Source organism: Prionailurus bengalensis, chromosome A2 (genome assembly GCF_016509475.1).
Source record: "Prionailurus bengalensis isolate Pbe53 chromosome A2, Fcat_Pben_1.1_paternal_pri, whole genome shotgun sequence".
Classification (NCBI taxonomy): domain Eukaryota; kingdom Metazoa; phylum Chordata; class Mammalia; order Carnivora; family Felidae; genus Prionailurus; species Prionailurus bengalensis.
In genome coordinates, this window is record NC_057348.1 from 17,697,418 (window position 1) to 17,719,028 (window position 21,611).

A 21,611-nucleotide genomic window follows, 5' to 3' on the forward strand; every position below is an offset into this window, starting at 1 on the left:
TTAGTAGGGAAGATTCAACTTTCTTAGGTAATCAAAGACTGGACAAAGACAACATGAAGCATAGGAAATTATTTTGAGAAAACACAAATTCCTTGCTTTCTAGCCAGATTACTTAAAAGGTAAAGAAAAACCTTTTGGGACGCCTGGGTGGCTCAGTCGGTTGAGCCTCTGACTGCGGCTCAGGTCATGATCTCACGGTCCGTGAGTTCGAGCCCTGTGTCGGGCTCCGTGCCGACAGCTCAGAGCCTGGAGCCTGCTTCGGATTCTGTATCTGCCTCTGTCTCTGACCCTCCCCCATTCATGCTCTGTCTCTCTCTGTCTCAAAAATAAATAAACATTAAAAAATTTTAAAAAAAGAAAAGAAAAACCTTTCACAATCTCTTATCAGAAGCAGAGCGATACTCAAAACTACATCCTTTTAGCAATGAAAGAAAGGTTCACAAGTATACTATTGCTATTAAAGCTTGTTTTAAAAATCCTTATAATAGCAAGTCAATTTTAGCCAACTTGACTACACAAGGGAAAATTCTTGCCAAATTTCTATACCATTTTGTTCTTTATGCTCCTTTTTCCCATTCTGAAATCACTAGCTTTACTTTAGGACAAAATTATTTTCATTTCCCTTAAAAATTCATCTCCATACCTCATACCTTGCTTACCCAAAAACACAGCCTATTTTCTTTGTATACAGAGATGTTCCCTTACTATTGCTAGTAGTTTTAGTTATACACATTACTTGGAATCCTTAATCCTTAGAAATCTGAATTTTAGGGAAAATCAAGAAGTAAGCAATTGTGAACTAAAAAGTAAGCCATTATGATATGTTACAGCAGCATTCTTTAGATTGGTAACTTGATGAATACATTTCATAATGTCTAGAAACATACATTTCCCCATAGCATAATTTTTCAATGTGGCACAAGACACGTTTTCTAACAGGTTCAAATATCTTTAGTTCCTCTGTGATAAGTCAAAAGTAAGTAAACCAAGACGTGTTTAGCAATTAAAGTTTCAGTATTTCATCTTATTTGGAAATGACATATTCAATGAATTCCCATGATATAATTATATCTCATAACTTAGCAAAATTCTGAAAGTGGAAATTACCAAAGATTTAGGAAATGTTGTTTTTTTTAAGTTTATTTATTTTTGAGAGAGAGAGGAAGAGAGTGCAAGTTGGAGAGGCGCAGAGAGAGAGGGAGACCGTGGATCCCAAGCTGGCTCCACACTGCCAGCACAGAGCCCAACGTGGGGCTCAAACTCACGAACTGTGAGATCGTGAGATCATGACCTGAGCTGAAATCAAGAGATGGACGCTTAACTGACTGAGCCACCCAGGCACCCCTCATGGATTCTTTTCATAATAAGAATAGAAGAAAGAATCTCATAGTAGGTGGGATGGGGCTACTCCCAGGACCCACAGGGAACCCTTGCCTTTGTGTAGCTCCACTTTGTCAAGTGCATACTCCACCTGTTTCTGTCCGTTGCTCTTCCTCATGCAGACCCTGGCCCTTCAGGGAATCTGGTCTTTTCAAGTTGCTCACTGTCCTCCCCAGAGGCACTTCCTACATTTCATCTCTCTAGGTTTTCCTCTTCTTCCTCCTTCTTCTTTTCTTTTAATGATAAACATTGTTAAAGGATACATTTTTCATATAAAAATTCAAACAATCACAGTACAACTAAAATCTTTTTGACAGCTTACATCTCTGCCCCACTCATCCCAATCTCCACATTAGAAATAATCCTCATTCATCAAATGGGAGGATACCTGTCCTAATCTTTTTCTAGATGTTTATATACCTTGATGAACATAAAGAAATAGGGGGTCTTATTTTATGGTGATTGATGTTTTACATAAATGGAATAATCTGTGCATATTATTCTGCAGTTTGACTCTTCCCTTTAATGATTATATTGGAAAATTCCTACTTTTAATTGAAATATATGTATGAAAAATGCAGTAATCGAAAGTATACAGCTTGCTGAGTTTTTGCTAAGTGAACACATTTTTGTAACCGGTACCCAGAGTTCCCCTTGTTCCCCTTGTTCCCCTTCTCTATAACCATGACCCTGACTTTGAACTTCATAGACTAGTGGTGCCAGATTTTAAAATTTATAGAAAATAGAGGGGCGCCTGGGTGGCGCAGTCGGTTAAGCTCCGACTTCAGCCAGGTCACGATCTCGCGGTCCGTGAGTTCGAGCCCCGCTTCAGGCTCTGGGCTGATGGCTCGGAGCCTGGAGCCTGTTTCCGATTCTGTGTCTCCCTCTCTCTCTGCCCCTCCCCCGTTCATGCTCTGTCTCTCTCTGTCCCAAAAATAAATAAAAAACGTTGAAAAAAAAATTAAAAAAAAAAGAAAATAGAATCATACGGTATATACTCTTTTTTTAAAAATATTTATTTTGGGGCACCTGGGTGGCGCAGTCGGTTGGGCGTCCGGCTTCAGCCAGGTCACGATCTCGCGGTCCGCGAGTTCGAGCCCCGCGTCGGGCTCTGGGCTGATGGCTCGGAGCCTGGAGCCTGTTTCCGATTCTGTGTCTCCCTCTCTCTCTGCCCCTCCCCCGTTCATGCTCTGTCTCTCTCTGTCCCAAAAATAAATAAAAAACGTTGAAAAAAAAATTAAAAAAAAAAGAAAATAGAATCATACGGTATATACTCTTTTTTTAAAAATATTTATTTTGGGGCACCTGGGTGGCGCAGTCGGTTGGGCGTCCGGCTTCAGCCAGGTCACGATCTCGCGGTCCGCGAGTTCGAGCCCCGCGTAGGGCTCTGGGCTGATGGCTCAGAGCCTGGAGCCTGTTTCCGATTCTGTGTCTCCCTCTCTCTCTGCCCCTCCCCCGTTCATGCTCTGTCTCTCTCTGTCCCAAAAATAAATAAACGTTGAGAAAAAAAAAAAAATTTAAAAAATATTTATTTTGAGAGAGAGAGAGACAGAGCATAAGTCGGGAGGGGCAGAGAGAGAGGGAGACACAGAATCTGAAACAGGCTCCAAGCTGTCAGCACAGAGCCTAATGCAGGGCTCAGACCCATGAACCATGAGATCATGACCTGAGCCGAAGTTGGACACTTAACCAACTGAGCCACCCAGGCACCCCTACTCTTTTTTTTTAATATATATATTTTTTACATTTATTTGTTTTTGATAGAGTGAGATGGAGTGTGAGCGGGGGAGGGGCAGAGAGAGAGGGAGACACAGAATCCAAAGCAGGCTCCAGGCTCTGAGCTGTTAGCACACGGCCTGACATGGGCTCGAACCCACGAACCATGAGATCATGACCTGAGCTGAAGTCAGACACTTAACCGACTGAGCCACCTGGGTGCCCCTCCCCTACTCTTTTTTTAAAGTTTATTTATTTATTTTGAGAAAGAGAGAGAGGGAGAGAGAGCACGTGTGTGTGTGCACCAGTTGGCAGAGAGAGAGAGGGAAGAGAGAGAATCCCAAGTAGGCTCCACGCCATCAGCACAGAGTCCTATGTGGGGCTCGAACTCACAAATTGTGAGATCATGACCTGAGTGGAAATGAAGAGTTGGACACTTAACTGACTGTGCCCCCCAGACACCCCAAGTATATACTCTTTTGCATTCAGTTTCTTCATGCATCATGATGTTAGTGAGAATCACCCATACTGTTGTATATAATTATAGTTTGTTCAGTTTTTTATTCCTGAGTAGTATTCCATTCTATGAATATACTACAGTATAGTTATTCTTTTACTGTTGATGGCTATTTGGGTAGTTTCCAGCTCATCCTTTTTTATTTTTTATTAAAAATCTTTTTTTAAGATTTTATTTATTTTTTATTATTATTTTAAAAATATTTATCTTTGAGAGAGAGCAAGCAAGGGGAGGGGCAGAGAGAGGGGGACAGAGGATTGGAAGTGGGCTCTGTGCTGAGAGGCTGACAGCAGTGAGCCTGATGTGGGGCTTGAATCCACGAACCATGGGATCGTGACCTGAGCTGAAGTTGGATGCTCAACCAACTGAGCCACCCAGGTGCCCCTAAAGATTTTATTTTAAAATAGTCTTTACACTCAGTGTGGAGCTCAAACTCACAACCCCGAGATCAAGAGTCACATGCTCTACTGACTGAGCCATCCAAGCACCTCTCTACTTCATTCTTCTTAAAATGGCTGCACTGTAGGCCATAGAGTGGACATACCATTCCCCACGGACATGTTTGGATAATTTCTAGTTTCCCAACTAGTCCCAACAAAGCTTCAGTGAGCATCTTGGCTCATGCCTCCTCATGAACATCCTTGAATTCACATCCTTGAGGGAGGTCCTGAAAAGTGGGTCTCCAGGGGTCTTCAGTGGCCTGGGCTATATCAGGGCTTCTCCAAGTGAGCAGGTCCTAAGTGGCAGGTGTGGAGGGGATCACTGCTAACCTCCTTCCCCCTCAGAAGTCAAGGAAGGCTCTATGGAGGCTGGGTCTCTGATCCCTCACCTCAAAGTCCATATGGAAGGAATTCCTCCATGGAGAAGAGAATGACCTTCCATGCAGGTATAAAATTTTTTTATTTCATAGACAAGGAGGAGGTATAGCTGGTGAAAATCTTAAGTTCACATGGTTGGGCAGGGAACAGGATCAGAACCCAGGTCACTCAGCCCCAGCTCCTCCTAGTTCTCTTATACCACTTAGCTTCGATGGCTTAGAAATCCAGGGCTCCAGGGCTGGGTTGAAGGAGGTGTCTACACACAGGTGAGCCTGGGCTTTGTCCAAAGTTCAGGTTTTAAGTGCAGAGCATGATGGCAGAGAACAGCTGGCTCAGCCAGACTGGGAGGGGGAATAGAGGAGGACTGGGAAAGGTGGGGGTCCAAAGTTGAGGATGAGGTAGTGATAACACTCTTGCACCAAGCTCTGCGGAACCATCTGCTCCCATCTCTTGGGCTGGTATCCTTTACTGGGTTAGGAGTGGGCATGGGAAGCGTGCCTAGAGCCCAACCTGACCATCTCAGGGCTTAGCTACCACAGCCTCTGAGATCCTGACTCTACTCTCCTTTTGCTCTCTGCCTCCTTCTCGATCTCCAAGCAAGCACAGGGCCAAGGATATTGCAGGAAAATGGAGCCAGCATCCAGATGGACCAGTTCTACAGCTTGGCTTCTCAGTTATGCCTGAGGCAACGTGAGTTGGGTTCACACTCACTTGCTGCTGAGAGTGCCTACCAGGGCAGAATTTTCCCAAGAAAAGTCATAGCTAGTGAGAGGTAAACCAATGATTCAAACATACATCTTCCCGGCCCCAGAATCTAAGGTCCTGATCAACCCTTGGGGGTAGCTCCTCTCATTGTTGATAATAACAAAGCATCAGTATGGGCCAGCCACATTTCAAGTTCTTTATCTGCTTTGACTTCTTTATCAGACCTCATCCTTTCAACTACCTGAGGTCAGTACTTTCCAAGGCAATTTTACAAAGAGGGAAATGGAGGCACAGAGAAGTTGGGTAGCTACTTGCCCAAAAGAACACAGCAAGTAAGCGGCAGTGTGAGGACCTGAACTCGGGCACATTGGCTTCAACATCCATGCCCTAACCACTTTATGGCATGGTCTTCATCAGAACCCACTTCCCCAGAGCCCATCCCATCTGTTCTACCTCTGGGGAGCAAAGGATCCTCTTTTCTTTTCTTTTTTCTTTTCTTGTCTTGTCTTGTCTTGTCTCTTCTCCTTTTTTTCCTTTTCTTTTTCTTTCTTTCTTTCTTTCTTTCTTTCTTTCTTTCTTTCTTTCTCTTTCTTTCATTTTTAATTTTTTAGGTCTATTTATTTATTTTGAGAGACGGCGAGAGAGAGAATTCCAATCAGGCTCCTCACCATCAGCACAGAGCCCAATTCGAGGCTCGAACTCATGAACCGTGAAATCATGGCCTGAGCTGAAATCAAGAGTCTTTTTTTTTTTTTTTAATTTTTTTTTTCAACGTTTATTTATTTTTGGGACAGAGAGAGACAGAGCATGAACGGGGGAGGGGCAGAGAGAGAGGGAGACACAGAATCGGAAACAGGCTCCAGGCTCTGAGCCATCAGCCCAGAGCCCGACGCGGGGCTCGAACTCGCGGATCGCGAGATCGTGACCTGGCTGAAGTCGGACGCTTAACCGACTGCGCCACCCAGGCGCCCCGAAATCAAGAGTCTTATGGTTAACCAACTGAGTCACCCAGGTGTCCCTCTTTTTTTCTTTCTTTCTTTCTTTCTTTCTTTCTTTCTTTCTTTCTTTCTTTCTTTCTTTTCTTTTCTTTCTTCCAATTAGTTAACATACAGTATGATATTAGTTATTAGTATAATATGGTGATTCAACACTTCCATACATCACCTGCTCATCCCAAGTGCATTCCTTTAATGTTTATTTATTTTTGAGAGAGAGAGAGATACAGAGCATGAATGGAGAGGGGCAGAGAGAGAGACACACACACACAGAATCCAAAGCTGGCTCCAGGCTCTGTGCTGTCAGCACAGAGCCTGATGCGGGGCTCAAACTTGCAAACTGTGAGATCATGACCTGATCCGAAGTTGGACATTTAACCAACTGAGCCACCCTGGTGCCCCCACTGAATAATTTTCTGATGTGCCTTCTTTTAGTATCTTAAGAACACTGCTCTATTTTTCAGACTAAGCAATTCACAGAATCTAGCAAGTGTATCAACCAAAACAGTTCTTCAAACATACCATTTATAGCACATTACAGGAGTTGGTTTGAATATTTTGAAGACTTACGTGCAATTTTACTAGATCTGCTTTTATTTCTCTTTATAATCAATTTGAGCAGACATGGAAACATAATCTATTTTTTTAAAGTTTTATTTATTTTGAGAGAGAGGGAGAGAGAAAGAGAGAGAGCATGAGCAGGGGAGAGACAGAAGGAGAGAGACAATCCCAAGCAGGCTCTGCACCATCAGTGCAGAGCCCCATGTGGGACTTGAACTCACAAACTGTGAGATCATGGCCTGAGCCGAAACCAAGAGTCAGGTGCTTAACTGCTTAACCTACTGAGCCACCCTGGTGCCCCAGAAACATAATCTAGAATGGTGAACCTGAAAGAGGGAGACAGAGAGAGGGAAGCTGAGGACACAGGGAAGGTTGGGGTCCCTGGAGGCCTGGCCCCTCTAACATTCTCAGACCCCATGACTCCACTCCTCCCCTCATCCCACAGTGTGACATGATATATGTTTTGGACAAGTCAGTAAATTTAGTCAACTGTGTGAATGGTTCATTTAGAAAATTAAAGTTTGGTCATTGACTCTAAGAGATTTTTTTTCTCCATTTGAATTTCTTTAAGTGTCCCTGATATCCCTCATGCCGTGAAGTGTCCTAGCAAGGCTGTTCTGTCCTCGGCTCCCTTGGTGTTTGGGAATCCCCCCACTCCCTCAACCTTCTGACCCATCTACCTTCTCTGCCCTGCTCAGACTTCAAACAAGCCCTGTTTCCTGCTCTGAGTCCCCACTGAGTCTCTTGAGGACCATGGTTCCCTCCCCCCCTGCCCCATCACTGCTTCCAACACTTATGTTCCCCTCTTGTCTCTTCACATGGCCCCTACTGGCCATTATGCCTTTGCCCAGGCTGTGTCCCTGGTCCTGGAGCTCTCTCTTTGAGTTCAGGATTACTGTCTCTGAGGTTCTTCCCCTGATGCTGTGGGCCTCTCTAACTCTCTGGGGTAAAGGATAAAGAATAAAGCAGTAAGACCAGTTAGGGACAGTTTGTGTACTTTGGGCCCCCAGGGAGTGGCTGGGAGAATTCCTCCTGGGCCATTGGCAATTAAGGAGGGCATCTTGGGGAGGTGTGATTTTGGCTGACCTTGAGAGATGGACTGAGTTTAAATATGCTGTGGGGTGAACCAAGGACATGCAGGAAGGGCAGAGGCGAGGCCTTAGCAAGGTTTACAGGTAGATAAGCCAGTGTAGTGTTTCAAAATTTAGGGCCTTTATATGTAGGTGGGAAGAATAGGAAGTGAAGAGGGTGAAGAGGTTGGCACATGATGGACAACCCTGAATGCCTGGCTAGAGGGCTAGACTTCGCCCCTGTGGTCCTGGGCTAGGGAGGTGACATGTGTAGTTCCACTCTTAATACTGTGCTCCTGGCAAACATTAAGAATCAATTAGAGGTACACCTGGAAGGTTCAGTCTGTAGAGCATGCAACTCTTGATCTCGGAATTGTGAGTTTGAGCCCCACGTTGGGTGATGAGATTACTTAAAAATAAATCTTAGGGACGCCTGGGTGGCTCAGTCGGTTAAGCGTCCGATTTTGGCTCAGGTCATGATCTCACGGTCTGTGGGTTCGAGCCCTGCATCGGGCTCTGTGCTGACAGCTCAGAGCCTGGAGCCTGCTTCCGATTCTGTGTCTCCCTCTCTCTCTGCCCCTCCCCTGCTCATGCTCTATCTCTCTCTGTCGCAAAAATAAATAAAAACATTTAAAAAAATATTCAAAACAACAAATTTAAAAAAAGAGTCAATTAGAATTACTTGTAATAACCAAAAAGTAGAAACAACTCAAATGTCCATCAATTGATATGTGGGTAAACAAAACGTGGTATAACCATAGAATGGAATATTATTTGGCTATAGAAATGAAATGTCGATACCACACTATGGATGAACCTTGAAAACATCATGCTAAATGAAAGAAACCAAACTGTTTATATGGAATGTTCAGAATAGGAAAATCCATAGAGACAGACAGTAAATTAGTGGCTGCCTAGGGCCGAGGGTGCAGCTTGGGGTGAAATGGGAGTGACTGCCAACAGGGGGTTTCTTCTGGGGATAATGAAGATGTTTTAAAATGGACTGTGGTGGGGCGCCTGGGTGGCTCAGTCAGTTGAGCATCTCACTTCGGCTCAGGTCATGATCTCACAGTGAGTTTGAGCCCCGCATCAGGCTCTTTGCTGTCAGCGTGGAGCCCGCTTCAGACACTGTGTCCCCCTCTCTCTCTGCCCCTCCCTTACTTGCGCTCTCTCTCTCTCAAAAAAAATTAAAATAATGAAACTAAATAAAATTGTGGTGATGGCTACACAACTCTGTGAATGTAGTAAAAATCACTATAATGATTTACGCTTTAAATGGGTGAACTGTGTGGCATGTCGGTTACAGCTCACTAAAACTCTTACAGAAAGAGAGTTGATTTGGGAGCAGATGCCTGCTTTCCAATCCCTACAGCCACAGGCAGCGGGTGCGAGTTACAGGTGCATGCTGCCCTGCCTGCAGGAGAGAGGGAAGACTGGTCATGGGCCAGTCCTGACTTCAGTGACGTCACTCTGGGGGGTTCTGTGGTGGGGGGGGGTGCTGGAAGGGAAGGCTGAAAGAGGGGACTGTCTTCTCTCCTGCTCTTGCACTGTCCCCAGCCAGCTGGAGGCACAGAAATGTTGGTGCTGCACAGGGTTTATGGATCACTGACAAGGGAAGAGGCTAGGAATGGGGAATGGCCCAGGGTAAGGTCACCTGGCAAGAAGGAGGGGCTGCCCAGGTCAGAAGCGGGAGGTCTCATCTTCCTAATTGGCAGCAAATGTGCGGACGGGAAATCTGATTTTACAAGGGTCTCTGGCCAGGGTGGGTATTCCTGCACAGGACAGGGTGTGATTGCTTACAGCTGCCTTGGCCTCTCCCAGGAGGACACATGCTTTGATTGGACACTTCCTGCTCCCTTTCCCCTTGCAACCACCACCGGGGAAAGACAGATGGGCCCTGGGAGCTGACATCTAGGCAATATCTGGGTCTCCCCCTGGACAGAGCCTCCACCTCCCTGGACACCATGCCCCAGGACCCTCTTGGGAGGGTCCCCAAGGAAACAAGGGCATATTTGCTAGAAATTACCTATCACCACCCCATGCTGTGTATTTTTTTGTTTTTGTTTTTTTTAATTAAAAAATTTTTTATGTTTATTCATTTTTGAAAGACAGAGAGAGACAGAGTACAAGCAGGGGTGGGGTGGAGAGAGGTGGGGGACACAGAATCTGAAGCAGGATCCGGGCTCTGAGCTGTCAGCACAGAGCCCGACGCGGGGCTCCAACTCACGAACCACGAGATTATGACCTGAGCCGAAGTCGGATGCTCAACCAACTGAGCCACCCAGGCACCCCTAGTTTTTTGGTTTTTTTTGACAAATGTTTTCTGAACCTGGCTCAGGACCTGCGGGCTGCTGGACCCCTTTGAGCGCAGAGCACGGTGCTGAGTCCTGAGAGGAGACTCAAAGAAGAAATGGGTCCTGTCCCCTGGGGAACCTGTGGGCTGAAGGGAATAGAGAGTCTTGTCCTCTGTCTGTGGGACAGACTTGCACATTTGCAAAGCCCTTGCCTGGGAAGAGGTATAGCCTCACCACAGGGAGGCTGGACAGAAGGGATGACTTGGGGAGTCCCAGTCTGAGGGGGCAGCTCAGGACTTCATGACTATCCTGGGAACTAGCCTGAGACTAAAGGTAAGGGTGGTGGGTTGCCTCCCACCCTGGTATTGGGTGTGGGGTGCATTGTAGAGGATGCCGACTGGGAGTGATATTGGGACAGACCTCCTGGGGAGGCTGACTCTGAGTGGAAATGTGACAGGAGCCTGGGGCAGTGGGCAGTGTTGTTGGCAAAGAGGGCACAGCTCCCAGACTTGCATGTGTGCATGTATCTGTTGGGGGACAGTTGAACTAGAGTCATTGCAGAGCAAGGAGACTTGACCCTGACCTCACTCACAGAAGTGCCCTGGGAGCACAGGACTTGACAGTAAACATGCACTTTTGCACCCACTGTCACGTGTGTCCCCATGCGGGCAGTGCAGGGCATGTAATCCCCATCCTAAAGACGTGGCCCAGGAAAACAAAGTAACTTGCTCAAAGTCACACAGCTAGGAAATGATGCCAGGTCTCCTGGCAGTACAGTCCTTCAGGTGAGAGAAAGGCACACAATGGGAATTGTGGAGTCTGGGCAGAACCGCTATAAAGGCCCTGATGTGAAGCCCTGCTTGACCAAGAGGCCAGTGGGGCAATAGCTGGACTGTGAAACTAGGTTGCACAGAAGCCATTTCTCCTTCCTTTTCCCAAGGCTGAGTGTGCAACCAGCAGCATTCATCCAGGCTGCCACCTTCCGAGGTGCCCCACCCAAGTCCGCAAGAATCCTACGGACCAACTGGAGCCAAGAGCCACCCCAAGCCTCACAGCCTCATGGCCGTTCCACAGGAGAGCTGGGACTAGCGTTTGCCTCATGGCCTCTGGACCCATCCATCTCTTTGGCTAATCACTTCTCCCAGCTATGCTTTCTCCACACCCGCCCCCCTCCCAGAATGGGCCACCCCAGCCTGGTGTCTCAATCAGAGCACTGGACGGGGAGTCATTTGGGGTCAATTCAGAGGAGACTTCCTGGAGGAAGCAAAGAGGAGCAAAGAGGAGGAGGTTGCTGTGTCTGGTGGGAGGTCAGGGAAGTCTTCACAAGGTGAAGAGTGTGCCAAGCAGAGGGATCAGGTGCAGAGGTAGAGAAAGAGAAGGAGGCTCAGAGGGGTCTGAGCAGTTGGAGTCAATATGGCTTCCTGGTGCCTGGGGTGTGCAGGAATGATCACACTTCAGAGGAGAGAAGATGATGGTAGGAACCAGAACAGGGGTATGTGTGTCGGGGGGGATCAGAAGGGAGTGTCCCCAGGAGAAGGAGCAGGTGGGGCACTCCCCAAGCTTTCATCTCAAGGTTCATGCAGTGGCACCGAGCAAAACAGCAGACCAGGTGGCCCTGGGGACAACCAGGGGTGTTCATGGGAGTCTTGAATTCAGAGATGCAGACAAGGTCTGTCTGTGACAACTGGTGCCCTGAGAGGGGTGTCTCCAGGGAGGTGTGAGGGCTGGAAACAGAAGCATCCCAGGATACAACTCTGCAAGCCCCCATGTTAAGAGGAGGGGCTTTGGAGGAGACTGAGAAGGAGCACCAAGGAGGTGGGAGGGAAACCAGGAGAGTGGCATCAGGGGACAATGGAGCAGGGGTCATTAGTGCCTGCATAGGTAAAGCTAAGGCTTGAGAGTAACCACCACATCCAGTGAGGTCTGGTCAGCCTGTAGTGGCCCTGAGTGTGAGAGAGAGTGAAGAAGTGGGTCAGTGAGGGAATAACCTTTTCCCAGGCTCAGGTGGTGAGGAGCCAGGGCAACGGGCCACATCTGATGGTGGCTGGGGCCATTTTTAGACTGAGAAATGCAGCAGAAAAGAACCCAGGAAAAGGAGACAGACAGAGCTGAGGGCCTGAACTGGTTGAGGGCTGGGTCCAGAGAATAGGATGTTGTGGCCTTGAAGGTCTCCCTTAGGACTGACTGGGTGGGCCACCTCACACCAGCCAGAGTGGCTAAAATTAACAACTCAGGAAATAGCTGATGTTGGCAAGGATGTGGAGAAAGCGGAACCCTCTTGTACTGTTGGTGGGAATGCACCAGTGGAGCAGCCACTCTGGAAAACAGTGTGGAGGTTCCTCAAAAAATTAAAGATTGAATTACCCTACAACCCAGCAATAGCACTACTAGGAATTTATCCAAATGATAAATTTGGATATATTTATATATCTCAGCAGTGAGAATGAAATCTTGCCATTTGCAACCACATGGATGGAACTGGAGGGTATTATGCTAAGTGAAATAAGTCAGTCAGAGAAAGACAGATACCATATGTTTTCACTCATATGTGGAAGTTGAGAAACTTAACAGAAGACCATGGGGGAAGGGAAAGGACTGACTGGGTGAGTCAGGCTCTAGATGAGGGGTGGTTACTATTATTCATTCATCAAACATTAGCTGAGTGCCTACTGGGTGCTAGGCAGTGCCTAGAGCTGGAGATTGAATGGTGAATACACTATATTACCCTGATTCCTGAGGAGGCCGTCTGGGGAGAAGGATGTAGGTGCCTGTCTTCCTTTCTCTTCTGGAGGACTCAACTCTCTTGAGCAACCCTGGCAATGACCTGCCTCTGTGGGTCCCAGGAGAGGCCAAGACATTGTCAGGGAGATGGAGAAACTATTTCTTCAGTTGCACATAAGGTGGACTTTGCCCACTGCCCAGCAAGCCCTGTGAGGCAACAGCAGTAGGTGTGAGGCAAGCCTGAGCCCACATCCGGGCAGGCGGCTGTGATGGGCGGGTCAGGAAGGCTCCTGGTTGGATCTTTGCATCAGGCCCAGGCTGGGCATAAAGGAGGGACTTGCAGGTGGGGAGGAGGCCGACTGGGGACCATGGAGACCCAGAGGGACAGCCCTTCCTTGGGGCGGTGGTCACTGTTGCTACTGCTGTTGGGCCTGGTTATCACTCCGGCCACCACCCAGACCCTTAGCTACGAGGAAGCTGTGCTCCGTGCTGTGGATGGCTTCAACCAGCGGTCCTCAGAGAAGAATCTCTACCGTTTCCTTCAGCTGGACTCACAGCCCGAGGGAGTGAGTCGAGGAGGGGATGGAGGGGAGGGAGGTTCTGCTCCAGCCAGTCTTGGCCATACTGTCCCTCCCATTGTTAACACTTTGTTTATGTCAGGAACCCCCCTCCCTTAAGTGTGATCGCACCTCTTTCAGGAGACCTTCCCAGAGCTGTACCCCCCATCAGCACGAGTGCTTCTTGTCTTAGAATCTCTGCTTCTTGCCTTAGAATCTCTATTATGTTGGGGCACCTGGGTGGCTCCGTGGTTAAGCATCCAACTTTGGCTGAAGTCATGATCTCATAGTTCGTGGGTTCAAGCCCCGCATCAGGCTCTGTGCTGACAGCTCAGAGCCTGGAGCCTGCCTCAGATTCTGGGTATTCCTCTCACTCTGCCCCTCTCCTGCTCATGCTCTGTCTCTCTGTCTCTCAAAAATAAACATTTAAAAAATTAAAAAAAAAAAAAAAGAATCTCTACTGTGTGAAGAGGTGCCCCCCACCCTTACTGTCTCCCATTCAGGCTTCTGGAAGTTCCAGGGACAAAAGTGGGGTTACTGGCCCTGGGATGTGACTTCCCTGGAATGGCTCTGCTCAGCCTTGAGATTCCAGTGGCAATGTTTTGTCCCCAGGAGGCCCCTGCTTTCCCTTGGCTCCCTAAGGGGGAGGTGCTATTCATTAGAGCTTTCCTGAGGTCCTCTCCTGCTCTCTCAGCTTGGTGAGGGCAGGAATGGGCTTTGTCATCCTCACCTCCGTACCTTAGCACAGAGCCAGTGTCAGGCACATAGCAGGGGCTGTTGTAAGGCTACCCTCTTTGCTGGGTGGCTCGGGATGGGGCAGGGAGACAGATTAGTGAAGGCAACCATGAGCCTGAGTCTGGTCTTCCTGCTTGCTTCCCTGACCAGGACGGGGATCCAAACACCCCGAAGCCTGTGAGTTTCAAAGTGAAGGAGACTGTGTGCCCCAAGACGACACAGAGGCCACTGGAGCAGTGTGATTTCAAGGACAATGGGGTGAGGCTGGGGGCTCTGGCAGAAGCCCCCAAATGAGCTGAACAAGAGGCCTCCTGGGAATATTTCCAGGCACTGGGGTGAGGCTGGGAGGTTGTGGCATAGGGGTTCCAATTTGACCTGGAGCCTCCTCTTCTCAGCTGGTGAAGCAGTGTGAAGGGACAGTCATCCTGGACCAGAACAGGGGCTACTTTGACATCAACTGTGATGAGGTGAGTGGCTCCCTGTAGGTTGCAGGGGTTGATGGGGTGGTGGTACATAGAACATCCTATGGGCCAATTAACCACTGTCCCATCCAGGGCACAGAAAGCCCCTCCTAGCCTGGGCTTCTCCCTCAAGCTGGGCCTCATCTCCAGGACCTCACAGGCTCTGTGATCCCTTAGTACAGGCTCTCAAAGTGTGGTCGTGAGAATTCGGTAATTTATTAGCAATGCAACTTCTCAGGCCCCATGCAGATCTGCAGAATCAGATTCTGGGGTGGGGCCCAGCAATATGTAGTTTAACAAACTCCAGGGGATTCTGACTCCTGATAAAGCTTGAGAACCACTTAGAGTAATACGCTTTCAGCTGTGAGACCCTGGGAAGCCCCTTGCTATCTCTGGGCTTCAGTTTCCTCATCTGTTTGTGGGTGTGGCGATTCAATCAACTACATACTCCAAAGGTTACAGCCAGAGGATGAACTGGAATGGCCCAAGAAGGGGGGTGTCTAGGAAGGGAGGGGTCTTGTCTTGACCCTGGGTCCAGCCCCCACAAAGAAACTGCTTCCTTCTGATGCACAGATTCTACAAGTCAGGAAATTGGGCCAGCTGGGTGAGCTTATCCAACAAGGTGGGCAGAAGATTGCCGAGAAGATTCAGAAAATTGGCCAGAGAATCCGTGACTTTTTTAGCAATCTTCGCCCCAGGCAAGAGGCCTAAGGGTCTGCTTTTCCCTGGCTCAGGCTTCTGGATCCTGCAAAATAAATTTTTGTGAAAGCAACTTCCTCAAGTCTTCAATTGTACTTTTCTGTCTCCTCCCACTTACCATGACTTGAATCCTGAATTCCGGGAGGACGTGTGTGTGTGTGTGTGTGTGTGTGTCCATGCAAAACACAAAGGTGGAGCAGCTATTTCACCCAGAAGGGCACGGGGTGAGGTGGCAGGTCCAGGAAAAGTGGCTCCATTCTCAGGGTCCTTCTCCCATGCCCATCACATGCTTCCCACCAGCCTCGTTGAACACCCAGTATGACTTAAGGAGATCTACCCTGTGTGCAGTGGTAGTGTGGATGTGCAGAGCTGTTCCTACTCCTATGGAGGTGAAAGCCACTTTGGTAAACACAGAGACACAGGTCAGTCTCATGGCTGGCTGGGTTCTAAGGCCAGCCTGCTGGTACATTTCCCATCAAGTTCCAGTTCCCTTCCAACATCTTAACTCTGGAAAAGCCCACCACTTCTGGCATCTCCTCTGGCATGGGAAAACTCACTGTTTCTTTAGCTGGGCAGCAGATTTAAGTTGTGGGCTTGTGTTTAGCGATCAAATAGCGCCAACATTTTGTACCATTCAAAGCAAGAGTCTTGCTCGGGGCTGAAGAGCTCTGGCTAGGAGAGACAAGCAGGATGACACACTCTGTTGCATTGGGTGTTTCAGACAACTTCCATGTCTTGCCCACTTGCCATTCTGTAGCTGACCCGAAGCACCTGCAGCTCTTTGCTAAGGGCAGCCTGGAAGTACTTGGGAGTAGGCATTCCAGGGAGCAGCCTCAACCAACGATTGGTGGGAGTGGTGGAAACATATTTTCTCTTCCTCACTCCGTGGGTGGGCCCACTCCAAGATGTGTTACACATCTCCCAGGTCCCCAGCTGGTTGTGCCCCTGGCAATGACCTGTTCATGAACACCCCCTCTTCTGTCTTCTCTTCCTGCCCCGTCTCACTTCCTTACACTCCCGCTGCTGCTGTTTGTCTCCCAAATAAACTACTTCCACTTGCATCCTTGTCTTAGATCTGCTTCTGGGCCAACCTAAAATAAGACACAGACATCCAGCTCTGAGAGCAACAGGAGGCAGGATATCACATAGCATTTACTGTGTTATCTGTCATGCTTGCTTCTTCTTGGTGCGCAGGTCACACTAAGGTTTTCTGCTTTCAGTGGCTCCCACCTTCCACAGTGTGACCGTATCAAGTGGGCTCCACTTGACTTTCCCTTCTGTGACAGCTGCTATTCATAAATTACTGAATTCCCTGTACCAGCTGTGGGCCATTGTTCTTATCACCCTGGAAGCCAAAGTTAATTGTCTCAGTGATGGGACATGGACTACTCTGGTTACAAGGATCTGAAAAGGCTCTTGCTTTAGGAAATGGGTTTTCTGCTTCTACCAAAGGTGTTCATCTTTGTGTGCGTTATTTAGTTTTTAAAATTTTCTCAATATTTTATTTAAAAACTAGTTAAACAGGGGCACCTTGCTGGGTCAAGTGGTAGAGCATGTGACTCTTGATCTCAGAGTTGAGTTCAAGCCCCACATTGGGTGTTGAGATCACTAAAAAAAAAAAAAAAAAAAAAATATATATATATATATATATATATATATATATATACATATAATATATATAGTGAATATAAAATATGAAAAATATATAGTAAAATAAAATAAAAAATTAAAAAATAGTTAAACATACAGAACGATTGAAATAATTGTATAGTGAACATGTACTCATCTGTTAGAATCTACAATCACTATTTTACTTTAATTACTTTTGTAGTTGCTTTAGAGTCCATCCTCTGGCAGTTCTTTGGATGGTCTTTGCTCCTTGTGGCTGGTTTTGGGGTAAAAGAGAACAGGAGCCGCACTTTGAGCCTGGTCCTTTTGGGGGAGGATGGCCCCCCAGATGTTTGTGATGAGAGAAACTACCCAAAAGAGACAAGATCAGAACATCTGGTGACTTTGACCTGTGCTGGTCACCGAGGCTGTGGGCTGCTGCCTCCAGAACACATAGTAGGCACTCAAGAAATGGCAGTCCCTCCCTTCCCTGGAGGGGAGAGGTTTGGCTGATGGGTAACCTGTGTTTTCTGGTGATTCCAAGGACAACTTGGGTGACTCCAGACTGGAATGTCCTTAAACACGAGGCAGAGGAAACGTGTTGTCTAGCTGTGGTCTCATGGTGAAAATCACTGATAGGAACTCAGTGTCTGGGGCCACATTCCCTGGAGCAGCCTCAGAACACACAGCAGGTGAGGGTCAATAACTGGTGCCTTGTGACCAGCCAGAGGCCTCCCGTGAGCAGAGATGAGGGGGGTCCAGCTGGTCAGCATCTGCTCACCTGGGCCTCAAAGTCATTGTGTTGCTCCAGAGATAAGCAAGACTCTATTTGTGATCTCATTGTCAGTTTGGGGATCTTTGCTTGTTTTTGTTTTTAAAGCTCTTGATTGGTAGAAGGGCCTCTGAGCAACTAAATGGATCAGTAGTGTGGGTACTGAAATGTTTCCTTGGGTCTATATTATCCTCTTGCTGCTTGTAGACATATTGTTTGGTACCGTAATGTCCCTGTAATAAGAGCTTCAGCCTCAGAGCACGTGGGCTCATGGCTTTTATGAGATGAGGGTGGTTGAGCGGAGCTCCATGGGGCAGGGGGGCATTTCCCCCTTTTCCACATGTTGCAGCTGGTCAGCCTGATGGTTTTTGTGACCACCAATGGTCTTCCACATTCACAAAGGCCTTTGTGGCATTTGAAAGACACTGAGCGCCTGTTTCTAGTTTGGCCAGATCCTGTTTCCAGGGATGAGGACGTGTACATCAGTGTGGTTCTGAGGGGATCTGTGGTGTGGTTATAGTACGTCACCCTGCGGCTGTTCTGGGCCCCACGGGCAGGTCTGGCTAACCATCTCAGGAGCCTGGGGTACTGCATCCTTGGCCTGGGACAGAAAACCGAGCCTGTGGGATCCAGAAGAAAAATCTGAGCTGAAAAAGCAACCCAAGCAAGCTGTTGGTCTGCAGGGGGATAGGCCAGGAGGAGAATCCCCGTAGGAGGACCGGGGTGGGCTGGACAGCTGAACCAGACGTGGTGGTTTCACAAGGAACCAGAAGGAATTTCCTCAAGCTGAACCTGCAGCCCCTTGGGCTTCTTCCAGGGCCGTCTGCAGCCTTGGTCAAGAGCAGGGAGGGGGCACTCGAGAGCCTCAACCAAAGTTAGCCACTGGGAACATCTGCTCTTCTCCTCCCCTACCTCCTCCTTGAGGAAGGTAAAGGGTAACCTCCCCACACTGCACACGGGGGAAAAAAAGCCCAAACAAACAAACAAACAAACAAAACAGGAAAAAGTAAAAAACCACAAACGCCACACACAAGGTAGGAAAAGGTCAAATAACTTCCCCAGGACAGACAGATTTGCTAAAATTGCCTGAAAAGAGTTTGGTGAGCTAAACATAGCACAGTATCACCAACTGGGGAATGATCTTTATCGCATAATCCGTTGCACGTTAGGGAATGGAAATTTCACATTGACTAGTCCGATTCCAAAATCTGAATAAGGTTCAAATTGGCAAGCCTCCGCTACAATTGGTAAAAGAGAAGATGGTTTTCTTGCCCAGCACCAAGCCCCAGCCTCAGAGCCATCCTGGGTCTTGCTTGCCCTTCCTGTCTGCCAGCATAGCCCCACCCCCGAGCCCGTGTGCACCCGGGATGTTCCACTTTTCATCCAAACACGGCTGTGCTCAGACCCATCCATACTTCCCCTCTACCCTGGGAGTGTTCTGGTTGACGGTTCCAGATCAAAGTCCCAGGGATGCAGAGAGGAGAGGGCCTTGTGTGGACTGGGTGAGTCGGGGAGGTGGCTGTAACGGCTGTGGCTATCCTTGACCAGATAGAGTGAAGGAGGCTTCTGGATAAGGCTGCCTCAGGCCGGAGCTGTGGGGCACACTTTCTCCCATTGACACGCTTAATCCAGCCAGTCCCTAAATTACATTATTCCCTTTCTTCTTGGGATAGTAATGCTGTAATATTTCCACAATAATGATGGTATAACGTCTGTAATTACAGCATGATTTTGAATCTGATTTCTTTACCTAATGGGTAATCACATCAGAACACAAGAAAATGCTGAATTTGTTTTTTTATTTCAACGTTTATTTATTTTTGGGACAGAGAAAGACAGAGCATGAACGGGGGAGGGGCAGAGAGAGGGAGACACAGAATCGGAAACAGGCTCCAGGCTCTGAGCCATCAGCCCAGAGCCTGACGTGGGGCTCAAACTCACAGACCACAAGATCGTGACCTGGCTGAAGTCGGACGCTTAACCGACTGCGCCACCCAGGCGCCCCATGAATTTGTTTGTTTTAATGAGCCTAGTGTGAAATACTCAGCTCTATCTACAAAGGAAATCCCAGTTAAACTGCCTAGGGGTTAGTGATTTTTAAGCCTCCTTCCCTGTACCTGAGAGGCGGTGTGTTGGATGGACACAGGACCCCTCATTTACATTTTGATGATGAGGAAATGAGGACTCCAAAGTGAGGAAGTGGTGGGTTTTGGATTTTCCATCAGTTCTTTTGGGTTGCAAATTCAGTGTCTTCAACCACAATATTATATTGCTTCTAAATTACTTAATATGAGATAACCCTAGAGGACCAAGAAAAAACATGGAAAGCATAAGGGAAAAATAAGTCCTCCACACTCCCTCCCCGCACCTGGCTGACTACTCCTGGATCTAAGACCTCTAGGGGCCTCTCCATCAGGCAGCACAAGGAGCAGTAGGTGCCTGCCACCTCCTGAGGGCCCAGCAGAGGGCAGAACTTGGTCACAGCCGGAAGGAGAGTTTGTGGCCCTGAGCACGTGGGGGTCATGGCCCTGATCACGTGGTGCCACAGATCCATCTCTTGAGGTCACAGCTCTGATCACATGGGCTCTGGTCATGTGAGGTCACGGTCCTGACCATGGTCCTGACCCATCAGGTGGGGTCAGAGGGCCACAGCCTTGAGAAAGGGGCATTAAAATCTCTCCCATCCTTTAATATATAACAACACCATTCAGACTGTGGTCAGAGCAATAATTTCCCTTTGTCGTCTCCTTCCTCCCCCCTTCCCTTTTTCCTTCCATAGTTTTTAACAGGAAGAATGGCAATCAGTTTGCAAACCCCACAAATTGACTCTTCCATCCATCTAACTCACTGACTATCTACACCTATGACATGCTATCTTGGCGTCATGGCCTGCACGTGGGATAACAGCCCTGAGTACGTGGGGCCAATACCACGTGAAATTGGGTCTCCACATAGGACAGGGGGTCACGGCTACAAAGGCGTTCAGTCCAGACCCCAGTGAAGTTGGGTCTCCTGGGGAAGGACACGGGGTTAAGCCCTGAGGACTATAGGGGTGACTGCTCTGCACAAGGAGGTGGTCACAGCCCATAGGATGTGGGGTCAGGGGGCTCAGCACATGGGCTGCACGCCCTGATCACGGGGTCATGGCTCCAGCATGCGGGGTCACAACACTTTCTCCTGAGGCCCTGTTCCGACCTCTTGTGGTCACAGTCATGGTTATGTGGGGCACAGTTCCCATTACTTGGGGTCATTGGTCTGATCATGTGGTATCACCATCTTGATCACATGAGGTCACGGCACTGTTCACCTGTGGTCACGGCTCCCAGTCACTTTTAGGAGCTAGAGGCGGGAGTCACTGCAGGAGGAGAAGTCCGCTTCCGAACTACGAACTACGCTTCCCAGGAGGCTGCTCGCTGTACCGTGAAGCACTTCCGGCAGAATCCCCTCCTCTTTCTGACTCCCCTGTTGGCCCAGAGATCCTTCTTGGACATGCTGTCGCCCCCGCCTCGCCTTCAAGTCAGCCCAGGCTCTGAGATGGGCCCCGCGGCATCGCTCCGGGTTTCGGCGGACCACGGTGAGTCGGCCGGCCAGGCGGGGTTCTGCCTGGCGAAGGGACCGGGCGAGAGGAGGGTGACCGCCTACCTTCTCCCGCTCTCGGACCTCAGGCACCCGGCTGGTGTCAGCATTATCCGATGACGAGGCTGTCCCTCAGGAAGTGCAGTAGCTTCGGGCTGCGTACTGTGGGCGGTGCCCAGGACACCTGCTCTGTAGCTGGACGGGGTTTCCTTCCTCTGGAGTCCCGCACACTGTCCATGGTGCTAAAAGTCTCTGCCCCAAATCTCCCAGCCTGCCCCCCGCTGCGGGGTGGGAGACCATCTGCGATCTCCGCTCTTGCAGCCACTGGCCACAAGTGAATGTGGACCACTTGTTGCGGCGAGTGCTACTGAGGACGCACATTTTTAAATTTACTTTCCATTAATTTGTAACGAAATACTGAAGAAG

General features: G+C 48.5%; 1 protein-coding gene across 1 annotated transcript; it reads left to right on the top strand.

Annotated features, from left to right (window-relative positions):
- Nucleotides 1–13,115: 13,115 nt before the first annotated feature.
- On the top strand, nucleotides 13,116–15,302 carry LOC122487216 (cathelicidin antimicrobial peptide). The gene is made up of 4 exons (XM_043587306.1): nucleotides 13,116–13,343; nucleotides 14,220–14,327; nucleotides 14,465–14,536; nucleotides 15,104–15,302. The coding sequence occupies exons 1-4, from the start codon at nucleotides 13,146–13,148 to the stop codon at nucleotides 15,239–15,241; spliced, it is 516 nt and encodes a 171-aa protein (XP_043443241.1). The 5' UTR covers nucleotides 13,116–13,145; the 3' UTR covers nucleotides 15,242–15,302.
- The last annotated feature ends 6,309 nt before the right edge of the window (nucleotides 15,303–21,611 follow it).

Bases quoted from the DNA above. Each gene is read 5' to 3' on its own strand.
- LOC122487216 (XM_043587306.1), top strand. From the start codon at position 13,146: ATGGAGACCCAGAGGGACAGCCCTTCCTTGGGGCGGTGGTCACTGTTG. The intron at 13,344-14,219 runs GTGAGTCGAGGA...TTCCCTGACCAG, and splicing joins TGGACTCACAGCCCGAGGGA to GACGGGGATCCAAACACCCC. The intron at 14,328-14,464 runs GTGAGGCTGGGG...TCCTCTTCTCAG, and splicing joins GTGATTTCAAGGACAATGGG to CTGGTGAAGCAGTGTGAAGG.